The 20,428-nt window shown below is 40.9% G+C and overlaps 1 protein-coding gene across 2 annotated transcripts in view; it reads right to left on the minus strand.

Moving 5' to 3' along the window:
* Nucleotides 1–20,428, minus strand: part of SPAG16 (sperm associated antigen 16) — a 374,434-nt gene that overhangs the window by 183,685 nt on the left and 170,321 nt on the right. For both annotated transcript variants that reach the window (XM_071434327.1, XM_071434326.1), the window contains one exon: nucleotides 14,459–14,602. In XM_071434327.1, coding sequence (XP_071290428.1) covers nucleotides 14,459–14,602 — 144 coding nt within the window. The remainder of the gene's footprint in view (nucleotides 1–14,458; nucleotides 14,603–20,428) is intronic.

Here is a 20,428-nt window from a genome sequence, read left to right on the forward strand (position 1 = left end):
GGGGGAAATACATCCTTGTAAACCTAATTTACTTGGAAACAAGGTTAAAACCAGGAATCCAGACAACTACACTTAGGAAAGTAGACATTTACTAATGGAGTCCCACCTTTGGTTACAACAGCTGTATTTAAAAACTCCATTTTCCTGTTGGTGCTGAAAACAATGTAAGGGATGGAAATGCCAAACATCAGCTCTGCAGTCATTGCAACTCTTCTTTATTCTCCTACTTTGTCACTGCCCTGCATTTTCTTCTCACCAGAGAAGGTAGAAATTGGGCTGAATTTAAAAAATGTTGGAGTCAATTTACAATTTAAGAAGTTCCCATTAAAATGATTGAAAAGACAATGGGTGATTTTCTGCCTCACCAAGCAGGATGCTTGCACAGTTCCTCTAAAAAGGATGATGTGGATCCAACTCTCTGCGGGTCCAAAGGAAGATGGGACAAAGACTTGGAAGAGGAATTCACCAGGGATTACATGGAAACAGCATCTGGCTCAAAGTACTTTGAAATAAGAAGTGGAGTCCAGGGGAGTACTAAGACCAAACCTCACCAATGCCTTTCCTATTCTTAGCCATTCTGAGGCATGCCCTGGTACTCACTGCTGGGAACTGGATGATGGTCCAGAAAATTCTGGCATGGAGAGCCATCCTTATGTTCTTAGTCTGTGTTTGAACAAAACACTCAGCAGCAAAGATTTTGTTTCTAAGATTTTGTGACCTTGAAACAGACTTCAGATATAGTTCACTTTTTTTGTTGCCGGAGTTCTGAGACTCATTAATTATTTACAGTGACACTTCTTATTAAGAACCCCTTGGGTTTTTTTGGATCTGTAGTTCATTTTGGGTGTTGCTTTAATTATCCTGGTGGTCTATGTGTCTAAGAAACATTTTATGTAGTAATTGTAATATGTTTCATCCTTCGGAATAATCTTAAGCCAAATTTTTCCCACTTTATAAATAGATATGAAATGTCATTTTTACAGAAGGTGAAAGCTAGAATACTCAGCAGCAGAAATACAAAAATACCTTTTCTCATTTATCATCGCAGGTGAGGAGGAAAAAAAATTAATTTAAAAAATACAAAATCAATTATAAACTGACATTTTACAAGCCGAGGAAAGCCTTCCAAAGGCTTTTAGGGCAGTAACCAGCAGATGGTGGATGGCACATGGACACATGGCTTTTTGTAGGGGAAGGAAAACACAACCATTCTGCAAAATCCTTTGCCATAAGGCTATTGGCTGGAAATCCTCAGAATCAATGTGTAGCACGCCAAGTGCAAAACTTGAGGCAATTTTTCACTCCACATTACCTAATTGGGAGATCTTTCTGGGCTATTTCCTGCTCATACACTGACCTGTGCCAGGAGAAGTGTTTCCCCTCGTGCTCTCTGGCCGGCAGCTGGCTGTGACAGCAAGGGCAAACAGGAAAGCAAGGTATTGGCACCAAACTGCTTCTGGATAGACTGACCCCAGGACTAGGCATCACACAAGCAGCAAACTTCTGGTTTAATGAAGTTCACCTTCCCCATGAAAACTTCCTTGAGGCTACTTCCACTTCAAGAGTGACAGGTTCTCATCTGCAAACATTTAAATATAACGTGCTCCTAACTACCAGAAAGAGTCCAGGTATGGGATGGGTGAACTCCAAGGTAACAAATTCAAGCCATTTATTAACAAGTTTCAACTTAGCAAGTCCTCCATACCTAAAACCATCTTTCCTTTCTGACCTGAGTACTGGTACCAGAAGCTGCTGTGTGAGCAATCCTGTTTCACCTGAGGCCTTTCCCACTGCTCTTACCTGCACATCTTCCCGTGCCCAAGTACCCCTTTTTTCCCAAGTGCTGGCCCACTCTAAACACAGCCTATAGTTCTACATTCAGGATAATGATGATGTTTTTTAATAATTTTTTTTAACATGACTTTTTGTTACAATAATTTGGTAATTCCAGATTGCTCCAATGCAGGTTACAAACCACACAGACACCACTCAGGCCTGCCCCATTCAAATCCAGTAGCTGAGCTTGGTATTCCCCAAAACATATTTACCATTTACTGCAGGCTAGACTCTTTGATGTATGAAAATGGCTTATCTGCCATGCAATATCATGGAATTAGAGGTGGTTATAAAATAAATTAGGTGCCTTGTAGAAGGCAGCTTTTAGTATGTGGAAAAATGGCTTTTAGGAGGCTTGGGAGGCACACCAGGTAAGGAATAAAAATAAAAAGAGGAAAGATAAACTAGTTACAATACTTGGAGATTAGATGTAGCAAAATATGTGTCAGCAAGACAGCAGGCACTACACAATGCAGGGCTCTGGGCAAAAATTAGAAAGCAATGAATTCCCTTTTTACAATTATTTATCATTAAAAAAAGATGCTTTTTTTAAAAGCTTCCTGCCAATGCACATCTAGCAGCCCACAGCAAAATCAGACACCTATTTAACAAGGGGTGGGAGAATCCTGGCCTCCAGCTGGAAGCAGAGAGCTCGTGGGAGCCTGGCCAGTGGTATCTGCAACAAATATGAGGCCCTCTTATGCTGAAAGCAAACAGTGTTCCTGGGTCCAGTTGTGCCACTTTCCTGTAGCCTACTGCCAAGTAAATTTTCCTCCATTAACTTCACGAGAAATAACTATTTTACCTGAAATCAAATCTAATGAGTAAACATTGCAAAACTACCACATTTTCCAGAAATGAGATCTATTCTGTACCATTCCAACGCTTTCTCTCAAACAATCCAGTGTAAGTTAAAGTCTTTCTGTACACTGTTAAATTTTTAAAATAATGTATTTAGTCCACATAAAATCATGCATAGTACCAATCAATATCCATGACATACATTAAACAGTGAGCCATTACAGTGGGATACTTCATCTCAACACCCATCCCATCCAGCTTGGTCATTTTTCCTCCACTGGAATGACTCCAAATCCTCAAACTGTAATGAAGGGCTGTTGAAGTAGGGAAAAATGTAGTTTGGAAGGAGTTCAGATACACGAATTCCATGCACAGAGCAGATTTATGACCTATATTAACAGTGATAATCCTGTGTCTCAGTTCCTCTGAAATGCAAAGTTGTGGCCCAGTCATTTTAAATCCATTATCATCCCCCAGTGGTGGTCCAGGGATGTCTAATCACAATCAATAGCCAGTAATGAACGACAGTCATTAATCCCATTTGCATGTTTGTACAAAGCATCATTTTTAAGCTGCATATTCATATGCAGAGAGAGTTCAGTGAGTGCACAGAGATTTTGCAGCTGGTGGAAAGTTCTGCACTGGGATTTGAACATTCCCAGGCCCCTGGAAGGATATTTAACTCACTCTGTGTAATGATCCTGACAGTGAAGGCCAAGAAAACACACAGGACAGTGCATGAGCCCAGTGTTTGTACTTGGGGCAGGTGATGATCTCACTGAGCCATGCCCTGGGGATACAGGGACACAGCTTGAGGATGGAAAGTGAGTTAATGGAGACGGTGATCAATAAAAATCTAACTGCAAGAGTGGAGGAGGAATGGAAATGTTGAACATGAGCAGAATGAATCCTGGGCTGATACACGAGAAAGCAGAATAGCAAAGTGAATATAAATGTCCACCCTTCCTCTGAAAGGCTTTGCATGAAAACAGCTTTCATCCACGAGGCCATGCAGCCTAAACACTGACCGCTCAAGAGAGGGACAGCAGAAATCCCTTCAAACACAACAACACAGGTAATCTAAACCACAGACATAAACACTGTGGCCTTCTCCCTCTGATCCCCATTTGTTTTATATACACACTACCCAGACAAAAAGGCAGTAATTACAACAAAATAAGAACTTGGTTCCACATCCAAGTTCCTCAGCAGTCAAACAAGTCCTGATGCTCATTCCCAGCTGGGCAACTTCTTGTGCTTCCTGTGCTACTGCAACTGTTTTGTACCTGGAATTCCCCAAATTACTGCAGCCACACAGCTTGAGGGGAAGCACAGAAACACAATAAATGACTGTGCAATTCATACCTGGAGTTTGTGCTCTAGACAAAATCTTGTAAACACTCTAAATATTTGGGGGCTATTTCCAATTCAAATATCTTAGATATTGCCTCAATTGAATTGCCATTCTCTAGTCAACTCTAACACTAATGTTTGTTATTTTAACAGTTGCACTTTAGGAAAGGCTCATTTTAACAATATAACAAACACAGATATCTCCTTAGCCACTCCACTAGAACCCTTGCAGCAGACCTGAGGGAAAATACAATTGCCTTTATTGCACAGAAGAAAGCAATAATGAACCGAGGATGTTAAAGGCATCAAGATTATAATTGCACTCAGAGAAACATAACACAAGAGATTCTATTAACAGAGATGTTTTGACGTGTATAACAACTGAACAGAGTCAGAGCAACATGTCCAGGATCAGAGCAGTGAACTGAGACTCCCCAGCCCCAGTGAGATGGCAGCTCCCTCTGCAGCTCCAGCTCCCCAGCACAAAATGCTGATGAAGCCAGAAGAAAACCTGAACTACTCAAAGTCTGAACCACCAAAGTGAACAACAGTTTTTTCCTCACAGCCTAAATAAATCATCAGCAAAACTGAACTGCTTCTGGTGACTCACAGGCAGCAAGAGCTGCAGGAACTGAAAATCAGACAGATGTACAGAAAAAGAAACCAAGAGCTCCTTGAAAAGCAGGCAAATTTCTGCAAAACTTTCAGAGAACACACTCGTGGCTTCAATGAAGCTGAACTAATAGGTTTAGAAATATCCCATTTTATTGATACTCTATAAAGAGATTTCAACTGCCTATTCCTCCACCCTTTATCTATCAGAGTGGTTATCATATAGAAATTACTTTCTTTCTTTCAAGTAAACACCAAATCTAATTACCTCACAGCTGATCAGAAAGTTTCCTTGCAATTTCTAAGTCAAAACAATTACATCAAAATGGTGATTCTTAATAACTAAATAAAGTTTTTCTGAAAGAGAAAGATTAAATTTGACACCTGTTTTGTGAAATCCATAATCACAGTATCTTTTCAACCTAATATCAGATTGTTTTAAAGCCTCCCAAATTAAATATGTCTGTTTTCAGGTCCAAAATTCAGATAATGGCAGAATGTAGCACATGAGGTCATCACTAAAGAAAAATAACATAATTTCTGTGTAAGGTAAGCATTCAGAACATTTGAAAACTATTACCTTGTGGGCAAGCATAACATCTAAGTGATAGATGATGAAGATAAGGTAATTAAATAAGAAATTAAATAATACTACACAAAGACTAGCTAACTTTCTATCCCCATGAGGATTTCTAATGCATCCAAGGTCACACATTGTGGGTATGAAGATTGAGGCTTTGCTAAAGAGCCTTTACAGAGATGTTCTGCATCTGTGATGGAGGGGCTGCAAATTCATTATCAGAAATAACATTAGTTTATCAAGAGGATTCAATCACTGGTGTTGAAGTTCAGTGTGTTGAAACCACCTGTGAAAGCAACTGCAGAGTGCTTCCAGCAAAGGGCAGCATTTATGACAATGGGTTATCTTCCTGTAGTTATTTCAAATATACAGCTGAATTGCTCAGTGGGAGGAGTGCTGCTTCTGCCAAACCGTTCCTCCTTCTCCTGTCTCCAGCTGTCCTCAGCACTTCTCTCTCCTGCCACTCACTGAGTTATTGTAATGGAGATATTATTAGTGAATCACTACCTTGGAGTGGTCAGTATTTCCATTCCTTGTATAAGAAATACAAGCCAAAGGTAGTTTTTCATGGATGAAAAAGTGAAGCCTATTCAGTAACCACATTATGGAACTGCACACTGTTTGCTTTCTAAAATCAATATAATGAAAGACTCTCCAGGTTCCATGCAATAGGGATATTCTTTGGTCTTTTTATTGATGGGGAAAACTACTTCTGTAAAGCAGAGGTAACATCCTTGGAGAACATCAATGGCCTAATTATGAATGCTTCTGAAGGCAAACCTTGCAGATGGCTCGTGGGCTGCCACTACAACCACCTCAGAGACACAAGATGAGAGGCACTGGGGCAAAGCAGGCAACTGAGGATTTGGCAACAAAGAAAATCTCCAGAAGTCTGGACATCTCCTGGGAACCCCAGCTTGTGTGAGGAAATTCTCCTCAGAAAAAAGCCAACTACTGAACAACAAATCAGGATCTAAATCTGTAGCAAAGTTACAATTGTTATCAGTCCGTGTTTTCCAAAAGGGCATTGCAGAACTGAGCTCTCTAAAGAAAATAAAAATGAGATACAAATGAGATTCAGTTTTTTCTTGAAATAGATACTCACCAATAGTTAACAGAGCTCTTTGAAATGAAAATATACTTTATGTATATATTTACATCTCAAAACCCCACAGAGAATAACCAACAGTGCCACGTGCCAGAAGAGATTAGTATGGGTAGAAATGTTTGGCTTTTGGGAGTGGGTGGAAGGGGAAAAATTTTAATCAAATCCATTACCTGGTTATTGATTTCTCTTTGCCAGACTGATCCTGTAGAATACTTATAAAGCCTTTGACATTGAGACGTTTGGCCAAAAATATTGGATTAGACTAAGCAAAAGCTGAGCTTCTCATGTAATCTCTCATATTTCATTTATATGTGATTTATTCCTTTGTCCAGCAGAGGCTTTTTATTGATAAAAATAATGAGATTGAGAATCCCAAAGGAAATCTAATGCCCACCCACACATGTTTGTGAGGTAAAAATAGCAGGCTTTGTAAGCTTGAGAGAGAATGATGTTATGTTGAAACTGTTTCCTTGTACAAAAAGTATGAAGCTTATCAAAGATTTTGAAATAAATAAAGCTACTTTTGAAATTAAAATTTTGCTATAGTTGAAAACACCAAGCACACAGTGAATACTGTACTCTGGGGAACTGAATAAAAGACTTCTGAAATAGTTTTTTTTCCTTGCAGAATAAATGAATACAACTTTTTTTCTTTTGACTCCTGTATTAGCTCAGTTTGATAAAGCACTTTAACAGATGTCTCGACTGCTAAATATGATGTGTTACATAAAGCCAGTTAGATGACTGAAAATTAATCGTGCCACTCAAAAGAAGTTTCTTACCACTGGCAAATTTAATATGTAATCTGGTAACTAAAGGCTTTATTGAACTATGCAGGAATTCAACATCCTCTAAAAAATTAAATCATTATGCCTTTTCATTAAATAAATGTTCAAAAGTCCTAAGTAGAACATACAGACTATCTCATGTTTCTTTCATAGCTATCAATAGTAGTAAAAGGATAAATAAAACCCATCTGTTTCTGCAGTGAGACCTGAATGAGGTTTTAAAGACTATTTCAAAGCACAAATCAAAATAATTCTATTCCACTGATAGCCAACAGAGACCTTTGTGATTAACCTGAGTCTTACAAATCTTTTTTAACTTTTAATGCTTAGAGGGGAGTTGGTGGCTTTCAAGTCTCAGCCTTGCTTAATGTATAGTGTGAAACTGAGCATTTACAACTCCAAAGCCAGCAGAGAAAGAGTTTTGCAGCTCACTGTCCATGGACCTTTTATTACCAGTAATCTCCAAATCTCTTTCCTGGGAGGACTGTTGCTCTGGCTGGCTCAGTGGCCAGGCAGGAGGATGAAGGTGACACCCTTCCTCCTCCTCTTCCTCCTCCCTGGCTCCCAGGTGTGCACAGCAGCTCCTGAGCAGCCTTCTCCCACCAGGGCCAGTTCTGCCTTGCTTCAGTTCCTCACTCTCGAGCTAAAAGGTGCAATTAATGGAACCCTTTAATCTGAACTCTGCTCATGAAACCACTTGCAAGGTTTCTGTGCTGTCCATAATGAATCCAGCAGTTCCCTGAGAGTGCAGACAGAACCTATCCCTGGGATGTGCTGCACATCTCCTGCCCACTTGGGCAGCTCGTGCTCAGAACTCAACCCCTCTAGAAGGACCTGAGCAGCTGGAAGTGCATTGCAGAGCCACACAGTGCCTGCCCAGGCAATTATCTGTGAGGTCCAGGGATTGTGGAAATGTTGTGGGATTGGGCAGTAATCCCACAGAAGCACACACAACTCTTAACACCACTGGAAAAGCAATGTGGAGCATGACAAACAGGAGGGTGCCTGAGCACATCACTGCTGAAACTATTCCATAACAGGGCTTGAAATGGTCCCTGATGAAGCTGAATTTCCAGCCTGTTCCTGTTTCAATATCTCCAGGAGCTCCTTTTGGTTCTGCTGGCTTACATGTCATCGTGGTGTGACTGCTGGCCCAGCCTGGGCAGTGCCTCTGAAGGAAGGGTGATAAAAATGAACGCTTTAAAATCACTGGCTCCAAACCTCTCTTAATTAATTTTTTCCTGGGGATAGATTTTTTGCAGACCCCAAAAGAATATGTAAAGGTCTCTTCTAAGAGAGAGCCTGCAATAGCATAGTCAAATCCCACTGCTTAATACTAAATTACAGTTTCCATGCAGACAAATGCTGCTGCATTTCACTAAAACAAACAGACATTAGATTGTAGCAACATCCTGTAGATCGTGGAATCATAACTTCAGCAGTGACTGTCTGTTCTGTAAGTCCCCCTAGTTCCACCAAATAACTACACCATCAAATCTTGGAAGCCAGAACATTAAACAAAATGGCATAATACATAATTCCTGCTTCTTTTCGAAGAAATAAAAATGAATCCAAGAATGGCATCAGGAATTATTCAAGTACAAGGAGAAATATATTTGATGTTGGTGGAATGTTTTAAATTATCTTGCTACTGTGACTTAAGAAGCTACTCTTCCCTGTATGTCATCAAGTGCTTTTCATTTGCTGAGCCTTTGTGGGCCCTGTACCATCTTAGCTATTTAAAAGATATTATTTGCAATTTGTAACTAAGAAAGCAGTCATTTCTTTTTAGTACCAGATTTTGTGTGACTCTCTTCATACCCTGCAGATGTTTCTCAGCACACACTGATAGCTGAGGATATTATGATTGTCAAGAAGATTGGTGTGGATTGATGCATCAGCAGCTCCCAGGACTGGGACACTCCTGAGCAGCACAGGTGGGGATGAATAAAGCAGCACACCTTGTAATTCACCTTGATAATCAAAGCACTTGGGGCTCCCAAACGACAAAGTTATGTCCACTGAGAAATTCACAAGTGGTGCCTGGACCTGCTGAGCTGTCAAGTCTGATTTTTGCTCCTCAGTGCTTCCCTCCAAGCACAGAGTCCTGTGAGATGCAGTGAGCAAGGAGCAGTGTCAGCCTGTGCCTGCTGCCTCAGAACATCTGAGCCTGCCTGGATCACACCCAGCTGCCTCTCCTTTCTGGACTGCCCTCCCTCCCATCACTCCTCAGAGCTTTCTCCACACCCTCCCTCCCTCCCTTCCTCCATTACTGTTCTGCTGGGCTTTTCAGTCTCTCCTTTTCCCACACAAAGGCATCTCTGGAGAACTTCTTCACAAATGATAAGATAAAAAAAGAAATTAAAATAATGTAAAGAAAACAAAATTAGGGGCTTAGCTGAGTAAGAATTAATTTCACTTTCAAAGTCTATTCTGACTTCAATTCTGCTCAGGAATTTGCTTTTTAAGAGGATTTCATAAAAAAATTTCTGAGAATTTTTTTATGATGAGAAAATAACTTCCACTATGATAGAGTCTTACATACATAATTTTGTATTTATCAGACATTGCTTTTGAAAACTTTGAGCAACTATCATTATCCTGGTTCTTTTTCCCCACCCTGGACTGTCAGCAACATTTTGGACTTGGTCTTGAGGCCATTACAGAGCTCAGTTACCCAGAGCCTGCTATAGAATTTCCCTAAAAGCTTCTTGAGAGAATTCAAGCCCACCTGGAGTTGCATTCCCTCCACAGGTTCTGCTAATTCCCTCTCTACAGGGTTGTGTTTCTCCTCTATCTATGCACAGGTTTCCATCTGACTAACATCAGCTCCTCCAGCTTTGAGAAATACCACCCAGATATATCTCAATACTTCTGCTCTGGAGAACATGGATTTTTATCTCATCTTTCTCTTGCTTCCCCTCATTGGCACCTTCTTCTAGAGTATCAAAGATTACATGCTTTTATTTGCATGTTTGATGCATGACCATACTTATTTTACCTTTTCTTTAGTTTTTTTTTATTAATTAATAACTGCCTCCAGGTTTTCCAACAGCAATAGGACTTACAGAAAATCCACACAGGTAAAAGTAAGTGCAGTGGCAATTTTTATATAATAATAATAAATTGATAATGGCTTTGATTTCTTTCCTCAGGAATCAAGGAACACCAGAAACTCTGCTTCTTTCTTAGGAGAACAGGACATTACAAAGGAGTTGACAATCTGACAACTTTCAATGCAAGTTTTAAATAGCTTCCAGAACCTACAGTTTGTACTTCAATTCAGAAATTCATTGTATTCCACAGAACCAGACAATATTTGCATTAAAAGGGCTACAAACATTTTAGAAGAGTTGACTTGATTAATATTTATGAATATATTAAGGACATTACATATTATACCAGCCCACATGCAGGGCAAGAATATAATATTATACTGTTCACTGGGATTTTATCAGACATTAACACACACTTCTGCTATCCTGCAGAGCTTGATTCTTTAGCCAGGAAGGTTAGTAACAAAGATAAATAAATCTAGTACATGCCATGAAATATCTTTGTGTAATTAGAGTATAGTCCTTAGAGGTGCAGCATTAACATCCTCAACTTATCCTGGAAATTGGCAGAAGATGGAGATTTTTGTTTGCTATTTCAAATATCTGAATCACCTGGCACACACAGGTACACGACACAGCTCTTCCCCAGCTCTCCAGATTCCTAGCACAAAACCTCTGTGTGTGACTGTGACAGGAGTCATTCTCATTCCCTCATTCCTTCACATCTAGAAATGGCCAAACTGACAAACATTAAATTTTTCAACAGCAACAGGAGCTTGAAACAGCTAATTCATCTGCAAAGCAGTCTTCAGCCAGACCAGAGTAAAAACACTGGTTTTTTTTGAAGTTTGACCAGGTGTCACCTGAGTTTCAAAGAAGGAAGCACTGTTCTCCTTCCTCCTCCCAGATGCTGCACACTGCAGATGACAGGAGCTGTTTGAAGTTTTACTTTTATTTTAAAAGCTTAAGGCAATGCTTTACTCTCAGATCTGCAGGGAGCTGCTCTGCTCTCCTCACATGCACAAAGCCAGGCTGCTGCCCTTCATCCCCTGTCCTGGGAGCCACTGCAGGGAGAACACATGGGGCACCCAGACCCTTTGTGCTGACCCAGGAGTGACACAGCAGCAGCCTTGGAGCCTCAGCACAGTGTCACCTCACCCTGCTTTGATCACAAGTGAAACAGAGGTGGTTTTCAGCACAAAATCACTGTGGAATGAAGCACACTGCCAGTGGGGGCATGATGGGGGAGACTCCTCCATCCAACAACTCTTTGCCCCCAAGGCTCTGTGATGATGCTTAAGGACAGTGTGGCACATCAGTCCTGGGAAAGCTCCTAAAGACAATCCTCATCTCTCTAATCCAGAGCCTAAAACACACTTTTACCTTGCTATTGCTACTTGCTAGAGAAAGTTCTCTCAAGGCTCTTGGAGACACTGAGGAGATATAAACCCAACAACACTTGAGCTTCAAGTCTCTAGATCTTCCCAACCACCTGGCAGCTTTACCCCTGTTTATACAGCAGTGGCACAGAGACAACCATGAGAAAGCCCCTTGCTCAAGTAATACTCTGTGAGCACATAAACCCCCAGATTTCTGGGATTTTAAGTCACTTGTACGTGCAAAAGCAGCAGTGAAATGCCCATCACAGCTCTCATCAAATCATGAGATTTTGGGTTATTAGTGCAGGATGCTGTAGCAGGTGATCTGCCAGCAGACTCGTGTGCCTGCACACAGAACACTTCCCACACCAGAGGTGGAGGTTGTCCTAAACCTGATTTTACAGAGAGAGAAGAAACACAGAGGAGAAGTGATCTCACAGAGGACAAGCAGGAAAGACTAGAGAACTATGGAAGTTCTACACAGGCCCCCATTTAATAGCCCAGTGGCACAAAAATATATTTTTTTTTTCACTTCTGGGGTGAACATCATTGCAAATCTTTAAACTGGGAACAAAACTAGAAGATATCTACATTTGATTCCAGAAAAAGAAAAAAAATCTATTAGAACTGTTCATTTTTACTTAATTAGTTTTACTTCTTAGAAAAACAGATATATAAAAGTCTCCTATCTAAAAAAAAATAATTAAAAAATATTAAAATATGATTAAATGTATTCTGCCACATTATGTATTTTATGCAGTAACAGAAGACAATATTTTAACAGCACTGCTTTTGAATCACTCCAGAGCATTCAGCAGGAGTCAATTTATACTGCAAGAGAATAATGATGTACCTCAACTCATTTTAATTTCAATAATTGAATGAGAAATAGGAAAGCCTATTGAAAGGACTGTATTCTGGTCAAAGACTAATGAGAAAATAGTTCTGAGTCTCTGAGTCAGCGGGTGTCATGGTAACAATGCATTATCGAAATCTGATTAGTATGGCCAGCAGCTTTATAAATGATAACATGCTCTTCTAATTGTATTTCCCTTTCTTCCCCTGTGCCAAGTTTTATATTCACAACAGGTAAGAGGAAAAGGTAGCATTCTGTTTAGCTGCAAGTTTAAACCATGTCCAGCACTCACAAACTCTGAAATTTGTCATGCAGCAATAGATAAATTTTCCTACCACCTTAAAACAAGAAGCTGAGCCTTCCATTTCTCTCCTCCTGTATTACATGAAATTATTTAAGTTAAATATTATCCACTTCTTTTAAATGTAATTATTTCTAAGGATATACACATGAGAAAGAGAACATGGTGAAAACACAAGCATCTTAAGAAAAAGCCTGTTTTTCTTAGGAGAAAGTGATGCAAGAGAAGAGTAAGTGCATGTTTAATTCATCCCAGAAAGCGTGACTCCTGCTTCTTGAGGTTTTGAAAAGAAGGAGGGGATTTTCTTGTGTTTAGAGGACTATGTCTGCCTTTGGTAGCTCATTACAAACTCAGAAATCAGGAGGAACCATGAAATTAAATAGGATACATTTCCTCCTCGTGAAGAAGAGAGCTAATATTGCTCAATAAAATAAACACAATGAAAATACAAGGTTGAAGGCTTAATAATGCTCCTTTTATAACCAAGCCTCAGGTGAATAGCCTGGCAGACCTTTATTATTCTAACAGTAAAGAACTCTATTTAAAATGCTGCCTCACAAATCTGATGCAAAGTAATTTCAACATATAGAAGCTCAGCCTTATCAAATGCATTTTAGTTTGAGAGTAAAATGGTGTCCTATTTTTCAACAGAAAGATGAAAAAATCTACTTCGTGTTTGCCCTATTTCCATGACCCTTGTAACTTAAATATTTAATTTGTATTTTCCATGTTCACCTTCATTTATTAATTCAGCTTCAAATCCATAAGATGAAAGGGCAGGAAAGCTCATATTTTCTAGGTAAACCCAAATATTCTTACTCATATGACAAATAATGCATAATACAAGAAGTCAACTTTTCAGTATTATTAATAATGGGACTGTGTTTGCCATAGTGCATGAACAGGGAGAAAATGAATACAGCAAGACCTGAAAAGCTTATTACTCCATGTTACATGCACTGCTATAGGGACAGAGTTTAACATGTACAAAATACTAAAAGCAATCAGTCTTAAGTCAACAGTGTGAAAGGCAGAGGAACATTCTATCTACATGTTTGGGAATTCAGCAGCATGCAGGGGGAGAACAGAGAGGCAGCAAAGCAGGGCAGTGGATGGAGGAGCTCCAGGAGAGAACAGGGCCTGTTCAGGGACTGTGGGCACTTGTGGGAACCCAGGATATCCCTCTGGCTGTCCAGAACGGCCAGGACCCCTGCCAGGGGGCTCAGAAGCCCTGGCATGGAGCCCAAAACACCTGTGGGTTTGATTATGACCCGTGGAGCAAATTACCAACCTTAAATGAAGATCAGCAAGCCACAACAGTTTAAGTAGAATAATAGTGAAGTTATCATGGGGTGAAAAAGTAGATTTTGGGGTTTCTAGAATGGGGGTTCAGGAGGCAAGATGGAGGGAACTGGGCGTGTCCAGTCTTTCTCCTTCTTCTTCTTGGCCTCCATCTTCTGCTGTGATGTTGGCACTTTTAGATTGGTTTAGAGTAGAAGCTCACTGTCTAACATAGGTGATAGGTATTGGGAAGTAATTGTAAACATTGTAGATGTAGTTTTTAGTATAAATACATAACACTGCCCTGGGGGCAGGCAGAGTGCCTGGAACTGTCCTGCTGGATGGACAGGGCAGGAGAAAGAATTTTTATAGATAAGCCACAATAAACAACCTTGAGAGCGAGAACTGAAGAGCTCCAACTCATTCTTCAAGTGCTCAGGCTGGGAAAGAGACTTTGAACATTTCTTGGGGTCATGGCTACCAGCACAAGATCCTGAGAGGACTGACCTGGGCCTGAAGCAGCAGCCTGAGAGCCAATCCGTGTGCCCCTCCCCTGTCAGAAGGATGTTCCCATCAGGAAAGCCCCACGTCTTCCAGAGGTGGTCATCACCACCCGTCAGCACGATGTTCTTCCGGGGGTGTAAAGCCAAGCTGCAGGAGAAGAGAAAGGCAGGTTATGTTCTGTACCAGCTCCATTTCATGGGAAACACATGAGATCCATTTAACTCAGGGCAACAGCCCCAGGAGTCTGATTCTGGATGGACTAGCAAACAGTGATGCTTTCTAAGCTCATGAGAATTCAAAATACATGCTGTGGAGATGAGCTGCTGCTGCTGAAGAAAAAAGAACAGGCCTGATTTCTGTGAAACCAGAATTGTTTTCACACTCTCTTGAAGTTCCACTTAACACTCAAACAATGCTTTAAAATACTTTGTTTGGTTATGTTTTAACAAACATGCAAGAAGGTAACAAGCTGCACCGACATCATTAACATTCCCACTTATCCAAAATAATTCCAAAAAGCACCGATGTCAGCCTGTCCCCACTTGTGCCCACAGGTGTAAAGTCTCCTACCACTGTGAAATAACTCAAATGATAATTACAGTCCAGGAGCTTACAGGCATTGCCAGCACTTTAGAGCCCATTCACTGGGACTAGGTCAGAAAATTCATTTCAATTCTGTACTCAAAATGTGTTCCATGTTTTCATTTTTAATATGTGGCATGCTGTGATGTAATGGAAATCATACACTTAACATGCCCGTAGACTGAAAACTCAGTTTATTTTTGATTTAGCAACTGCAGTGCAGCTTAAAATGGATCCAGGGAAGAAAATCAATGTTGGACAGATAACAAGAAGTGTATTTCATATGGATTTGGTTATTTGATTTAAATCATTGTAATGCCTTGCTATTTGTTGAACATCAAAAAGTTCTAGTAGTTGATTTTACTCCCAGGAGTGGCTTATTTAGGCAGATTAAATCTGGAGTTCAGACTCAAACTGCAATAATGGGGAGAAGAATCACAACCTGTGTGTGCACCTATTTCAGCTGTGCATCGGGGCCGACAGGTCGGAGAGAAAAAAGCTTATTAAAGCAGAATGAGAGGAGAGAGACAATGCTAAGAACCCAAATGGGGAGAAAAGACAGGACTTAGAAGGCACAATGTCATAAAAACCTCTTTTTTATTAGCACCCTTCTCCTGCACTCAAATTATTTCATAAAATTCCTAACCAGAACCACAGCATCTACTATAGTGGGAAAAAATAATTCCCTCTATCAAATCCCTGCTAAAAATATATTTATGTCAACTAGAATTTCATCAGAAAACATCTTTTCTTGCAGTTTAATGCCCAGCCTAGGAAGATTCCTACAGACTCATCAGTTGAATCCATCTGCTTGAGCGAGGAGCCTGGGATTTACTCATTCTCCAGTTTCTTTGAAAAAAATGCTTTCTATCTTCTCCTAAAGAGGATAAACTTCCTCTGCATTTATAGGAAAAAAGAGAAGGAGGCAATGATGCTATTTAAATTCTCCAGAGATGCACAGAGAGCAGTTGTATCATTCAGATTGGCCACAGCAGATATCTAGAAGAGCAAGGGGGGAACAGAGATAAAAGGAGAGAATTAAAGGCTGAGAGAAGGCACCAGTGGCCTGCAAATTACAGGACAAGAAGAGCTGTCCCAGAATCCCTCTACTACAGAGACCTGTGAAGCACCAACAACCCCACTGCTGCTATCTGCATGTGCACACAGCTGACATTTTTCTCTTAACCTGCTTCAGACACTTCAAATCCCCTCCAGTTTTTCCCTCCAGATATTTCTGCTCTTAGTGGGGGCTGTTGTGAAGCCTTTCCATCAGCTCTCTTACATTCCTCCGACAGATCTTCCTTCTCAGTTTCAAAGCTGCATTACACAGCCTTAGATCACCTTCAGGTCACCTTCCATGCAGAGAAAATTTTACCTGGTGCCTTCCTCTAGACCTTGACTCCTCCTGAACAACCCTTACACCCTGGCCAGGCTGCAGCTGTGCTCTCATCCATCCTGCCTCAGCTGCCAGGAACATTCTGCCTACCCTCAACCCTCCCAACACACTTCCAGTCCAGCTTCTGAAATGCCCAAATTTCTGCAATGACCAGACATTCCTGTGGAGCTTTGGGAAAACCCATAAAGTGAATTTCATACAGAAGAAAATATCTTGCTGTCTGTACGAAGGCTGCAAATTTGTTTTTCACAGTCTTCCCTTTAAAGTGCAGAGCTTTTGCAAAATGCTGCTGCTGTCCAATGTTTTTCTTCCTCCATGCCATTTTTACAGGCACACAGTGAACACCATTTAATTAACAGCAAATTTGTGACACAACTGCTGTTGAGCTGCTTCTGAGAAAGGGAAGCCCATTCATCCAAAAGGCATTCTATATGCAGCATTAATTAGGCACCCTTGTCTTCATTTCTGGCAATCCAGCATTGTATAGATTTTTGCTTCATCTCTGTTCACAGGGTCTAATTATTTCCAGCACAGAAGACTTAGGGTGGATTGCAATGGAAATCAATAATGGAACATGTGTGATGGGAACATTAGTTTTCTCCTCCTCCTCCTTGGGGATAAAGTGGGATCAGTGGAGACTCAGCCAAGAAAAAAAAAACAAACCCAACAAAAAACCCTCTGGGAGATTTGCTGCTGTTGAGTATATAAATACCCTTGTTTACACAACTCACTCTGGCATTATAAGACATTCTCATCTCTTCAGCACTTGCCATGGTAGATGTATAGTACTCCCAGTAATTTGCTTTCAAAACAATCATCGATTATTTTAATTTATTTTGACTGAGCCATAAATAAAAATACAGTTTCTTCAGATGCAAAATACTTGCAGTCTCAGGGCCTTCCACACTTGACCACATCACACAAAAATCAACCTTCAGGTCAAAAAGTGCTGCACCCAGAGCTGCCTGGGGCACATCAGCTGGGTGTTTAATACAGCCACTAACTTGAGCGAGGGCAGAGCTCACATCCACGTGGAGGAAAATTTCCTGGCACCAGGGTTTCTGAAACACTGGAACCAATGTGCCATGAGCAGCCTGTTCTCCCAGCATACCCTCAGGTATTACCCAGGTAGGTGGGTTCCATCATGAGGAGAGGGACTGGGCATTCCACACACAAAACTGACTCTGCTTGGATGTGAACTAGAAACCTAACCTAAATTGTCTCAAAATTAGGCACTGAGAAAACGAAAAATGCAAAATTAATGACTAGCTTAGTGCTCCTAAGTGACTTATCCAGCCTCACCCAGTTTCTTTATGGCAGAAACAAGGACAAATTCCAGTTTTCTATAGTTTCACACCCAGGATTTATACAGAAAAATATGTTCTCAATATAGACAGCATTCAGCTGCCAAATTCTGATACAGCATTGTACTGAATGCTGCTTGTGATACGTAATTTTTAGAACTTCATGACTTGATCAAATTTATTTGCATTCCCGGGTACTGGCAAAGAGGTTTCTTGTTAATGCCAGTAGCTGCTTTCAGACCAGAAAGCTCTGCTGCTGCATTTCTTGCTCCAAAATATGAGAGCAGCAGAGTTCCTGCAAGATTAAAAAAAACCTCTCAAATGCATTTTTCCTAGTGACAGAAAGATTGCAGCCAACATTTTCTTCCATAAAAAAAAATCAGCCTTGCTCACCACACCTAGCACAGGAAATTTTGGGCTGAGCAGTTATATTTGGGTGAAGTTACAAGTGCCTGAAAAGCTTGGTTTTATAGTGGAACCTGTTGGGAAATTGCTGATATTTCTTTCTCCAACATGAAGGTGGGTTTTGGAGGTGAGGACATGACATGCACTGAATTCCAGAGGATGGATACTGGTTACAGCCTCAAAGGAGAACAAATTTATATAAATAAGAGGGCATCAACAGCCCTACTGAAATCAGTGATATTGTTCACATGCACATACTTTGTTATATTGCTAGACCGTGCCCTAAAAATCTACAGAGTTTGTAAAAGCCCAAATTTTATTCCAGGCCTGATTTTGTTGGACATGAGCCAGTTGTGCCGAGACAAAGGACACATTAACCAGAGCATTAGGAACAGTTCCTGTGGAGATGGATGTGTGAAATGCACAACCTTACCACGTTTTCCCACCTCTGAGATGCCACCAAGGTGCTCCCACTCACCTTTGAGGTGCCACTCAGCCAATGCCACCCAGCGTGGGCCCCAGGAAAGCTGCTGTGGGATTGATGCTCCAAGTTTTAGCTTTCATATTTTTCAGATTTTGTACTGCATTAGTGTATAATTCTGAACTTCATCTGAAGTGTTAGCAAGTTCTCCTCACAGTTTAGTCAGACAAAACAATCCTTTTCCAGCCTGAGAACTAAGGACACCACTGCAGCTTTAGGCCCAAAAAGTAAAAAAAACCAACAAATTGAGGAGAGCAAACTGAGAGGATGGGACTGCATAACCTGAAGCTGTAACTGGACAATTAACCCCATTATGGAAATGGACCAAAATTTATAAAAGTGTGAAAACTCATGACCCATTGTCCATCTTGGGCAGAGCCACGGCCAGGCTCTTATACTGCCCAAGGTGCATCTATTGAAGGCTTTTTTAATAAATACCTGCTTTATTTTTTAACTCTGTCTAGCCTCTGTTCCAGGCAGCCTCTTCAGGCATCAGGATGGCCCCTGCTCCCTCACACCCACACTCCAAGGATCTCACTACAAACACATTTAGCCCACACGGCACAGAGCAGATCCAGGCAAGGCCCATTTTCCCCTCACGGCGGGCTGAGGGGCGCCAGCAGCGGCCATGGAAATTCCCTCGCTTCCAGAGGGGAAAGGGAGTGCCAGAAAACACAGAAATCACCCTTTTCCTGCAGCACATGCCTTAATTCCCTCCTTACCTACCTGATGGTGGCTGGGGATGAGGAAAAGCAAGGTGAAAACCAAGGTGAGCAGCAGCACTTTGAGAGGCTGCTCCGCCCCCGCAGAGCCACGGAGCCCCTCAGGGCAAATGGGCAAAGGAAAGGGGACAAACTACCAGAGAAATGCTCTCAGCTGAGATTAACCTACCAAAAAATTCAAACTAAACACTGCACAACAGCCTAATCAATCATTTTGCCTGTTGCAACTCATCCTCTCTCTAATATAGTCATTTCTGCCACCTTTTTTATCTTGGCTTGAGTTACCTGATCTCACCTGACAGCGTTCTTCAGTAATAATTATAACACTGACATTTAATTCAGCATTTTATTATGCAGCCGTAGCATAACTGAATAGCTTGCATTCCTGTTTGAGGTCTTAGAATTTATCTAAGAAAAATGCTTTCAATAGAGAAAATAAGAGCTAAAACAGACAAAAAAAAAAGGATAAAGGAAAAAAAAATCCATCAAACCATTAAAGAGCATAAGAAGAGGGAAATACTCAGAGCACAAAGCTCCTATCTTTTGTTTCATTTATGTAAATACCCATCTGGAAGTCAGTGATAGATCTCAGTCACAGCAATGCTTGAAAAACCCTATCCTGTCTGGTGAAATTCCTGGCTGCTTCCCAAGCTCCTATGATTAAGGGTTTGGGAGGGAGACAACTTGCTAGAATCTTGACATACCTGAAGTTAACCTTCTAGACTGGCCAGCAGACCTTGGTACACCCTAGAAAATAATGAGGAAACAGTCTTCCAGAGACTTGAACTTGTATCTCTAGAGGCCAAGCAACCTCCTAACTCACAGTCGCGTTTATGTACTTGTTCTAGTCCCCATGCACACAGAATCTTCACTCCCAGCTGTACAGCAGCAGCAAACATATTTATTCCTGTGAAATGGAATAAATGCACACACTTGCTCTCAAAAAGAAACAACTTCAGGAAGTGGACTCTCCCTACAATATCAAGTGCCTCCAAAAAGAATTGTATTAAACACATCACTCTAAATCCCTGATAGAGACACAGTTGTGATAAATTCAGAACATCTATTTTGTGGTGTTCTCTG

Source organism: Agelaius tricolor, unplaced genomic scaffold (assembly GCF_023055355.1).
Source record: "Agelaius tricolor isolate 1412-34295 unplaced genomic scaffold, bAgeTri1.0.p SCAF_10, whole genome shotgun sequence".
In the NCBI taxonomy this organism is placed as follows: Eukaryota; Metazoa; Chordata; class Aves; order Passeriformes; family Icteridae; genus Agelaius; species Agelaius tricolor.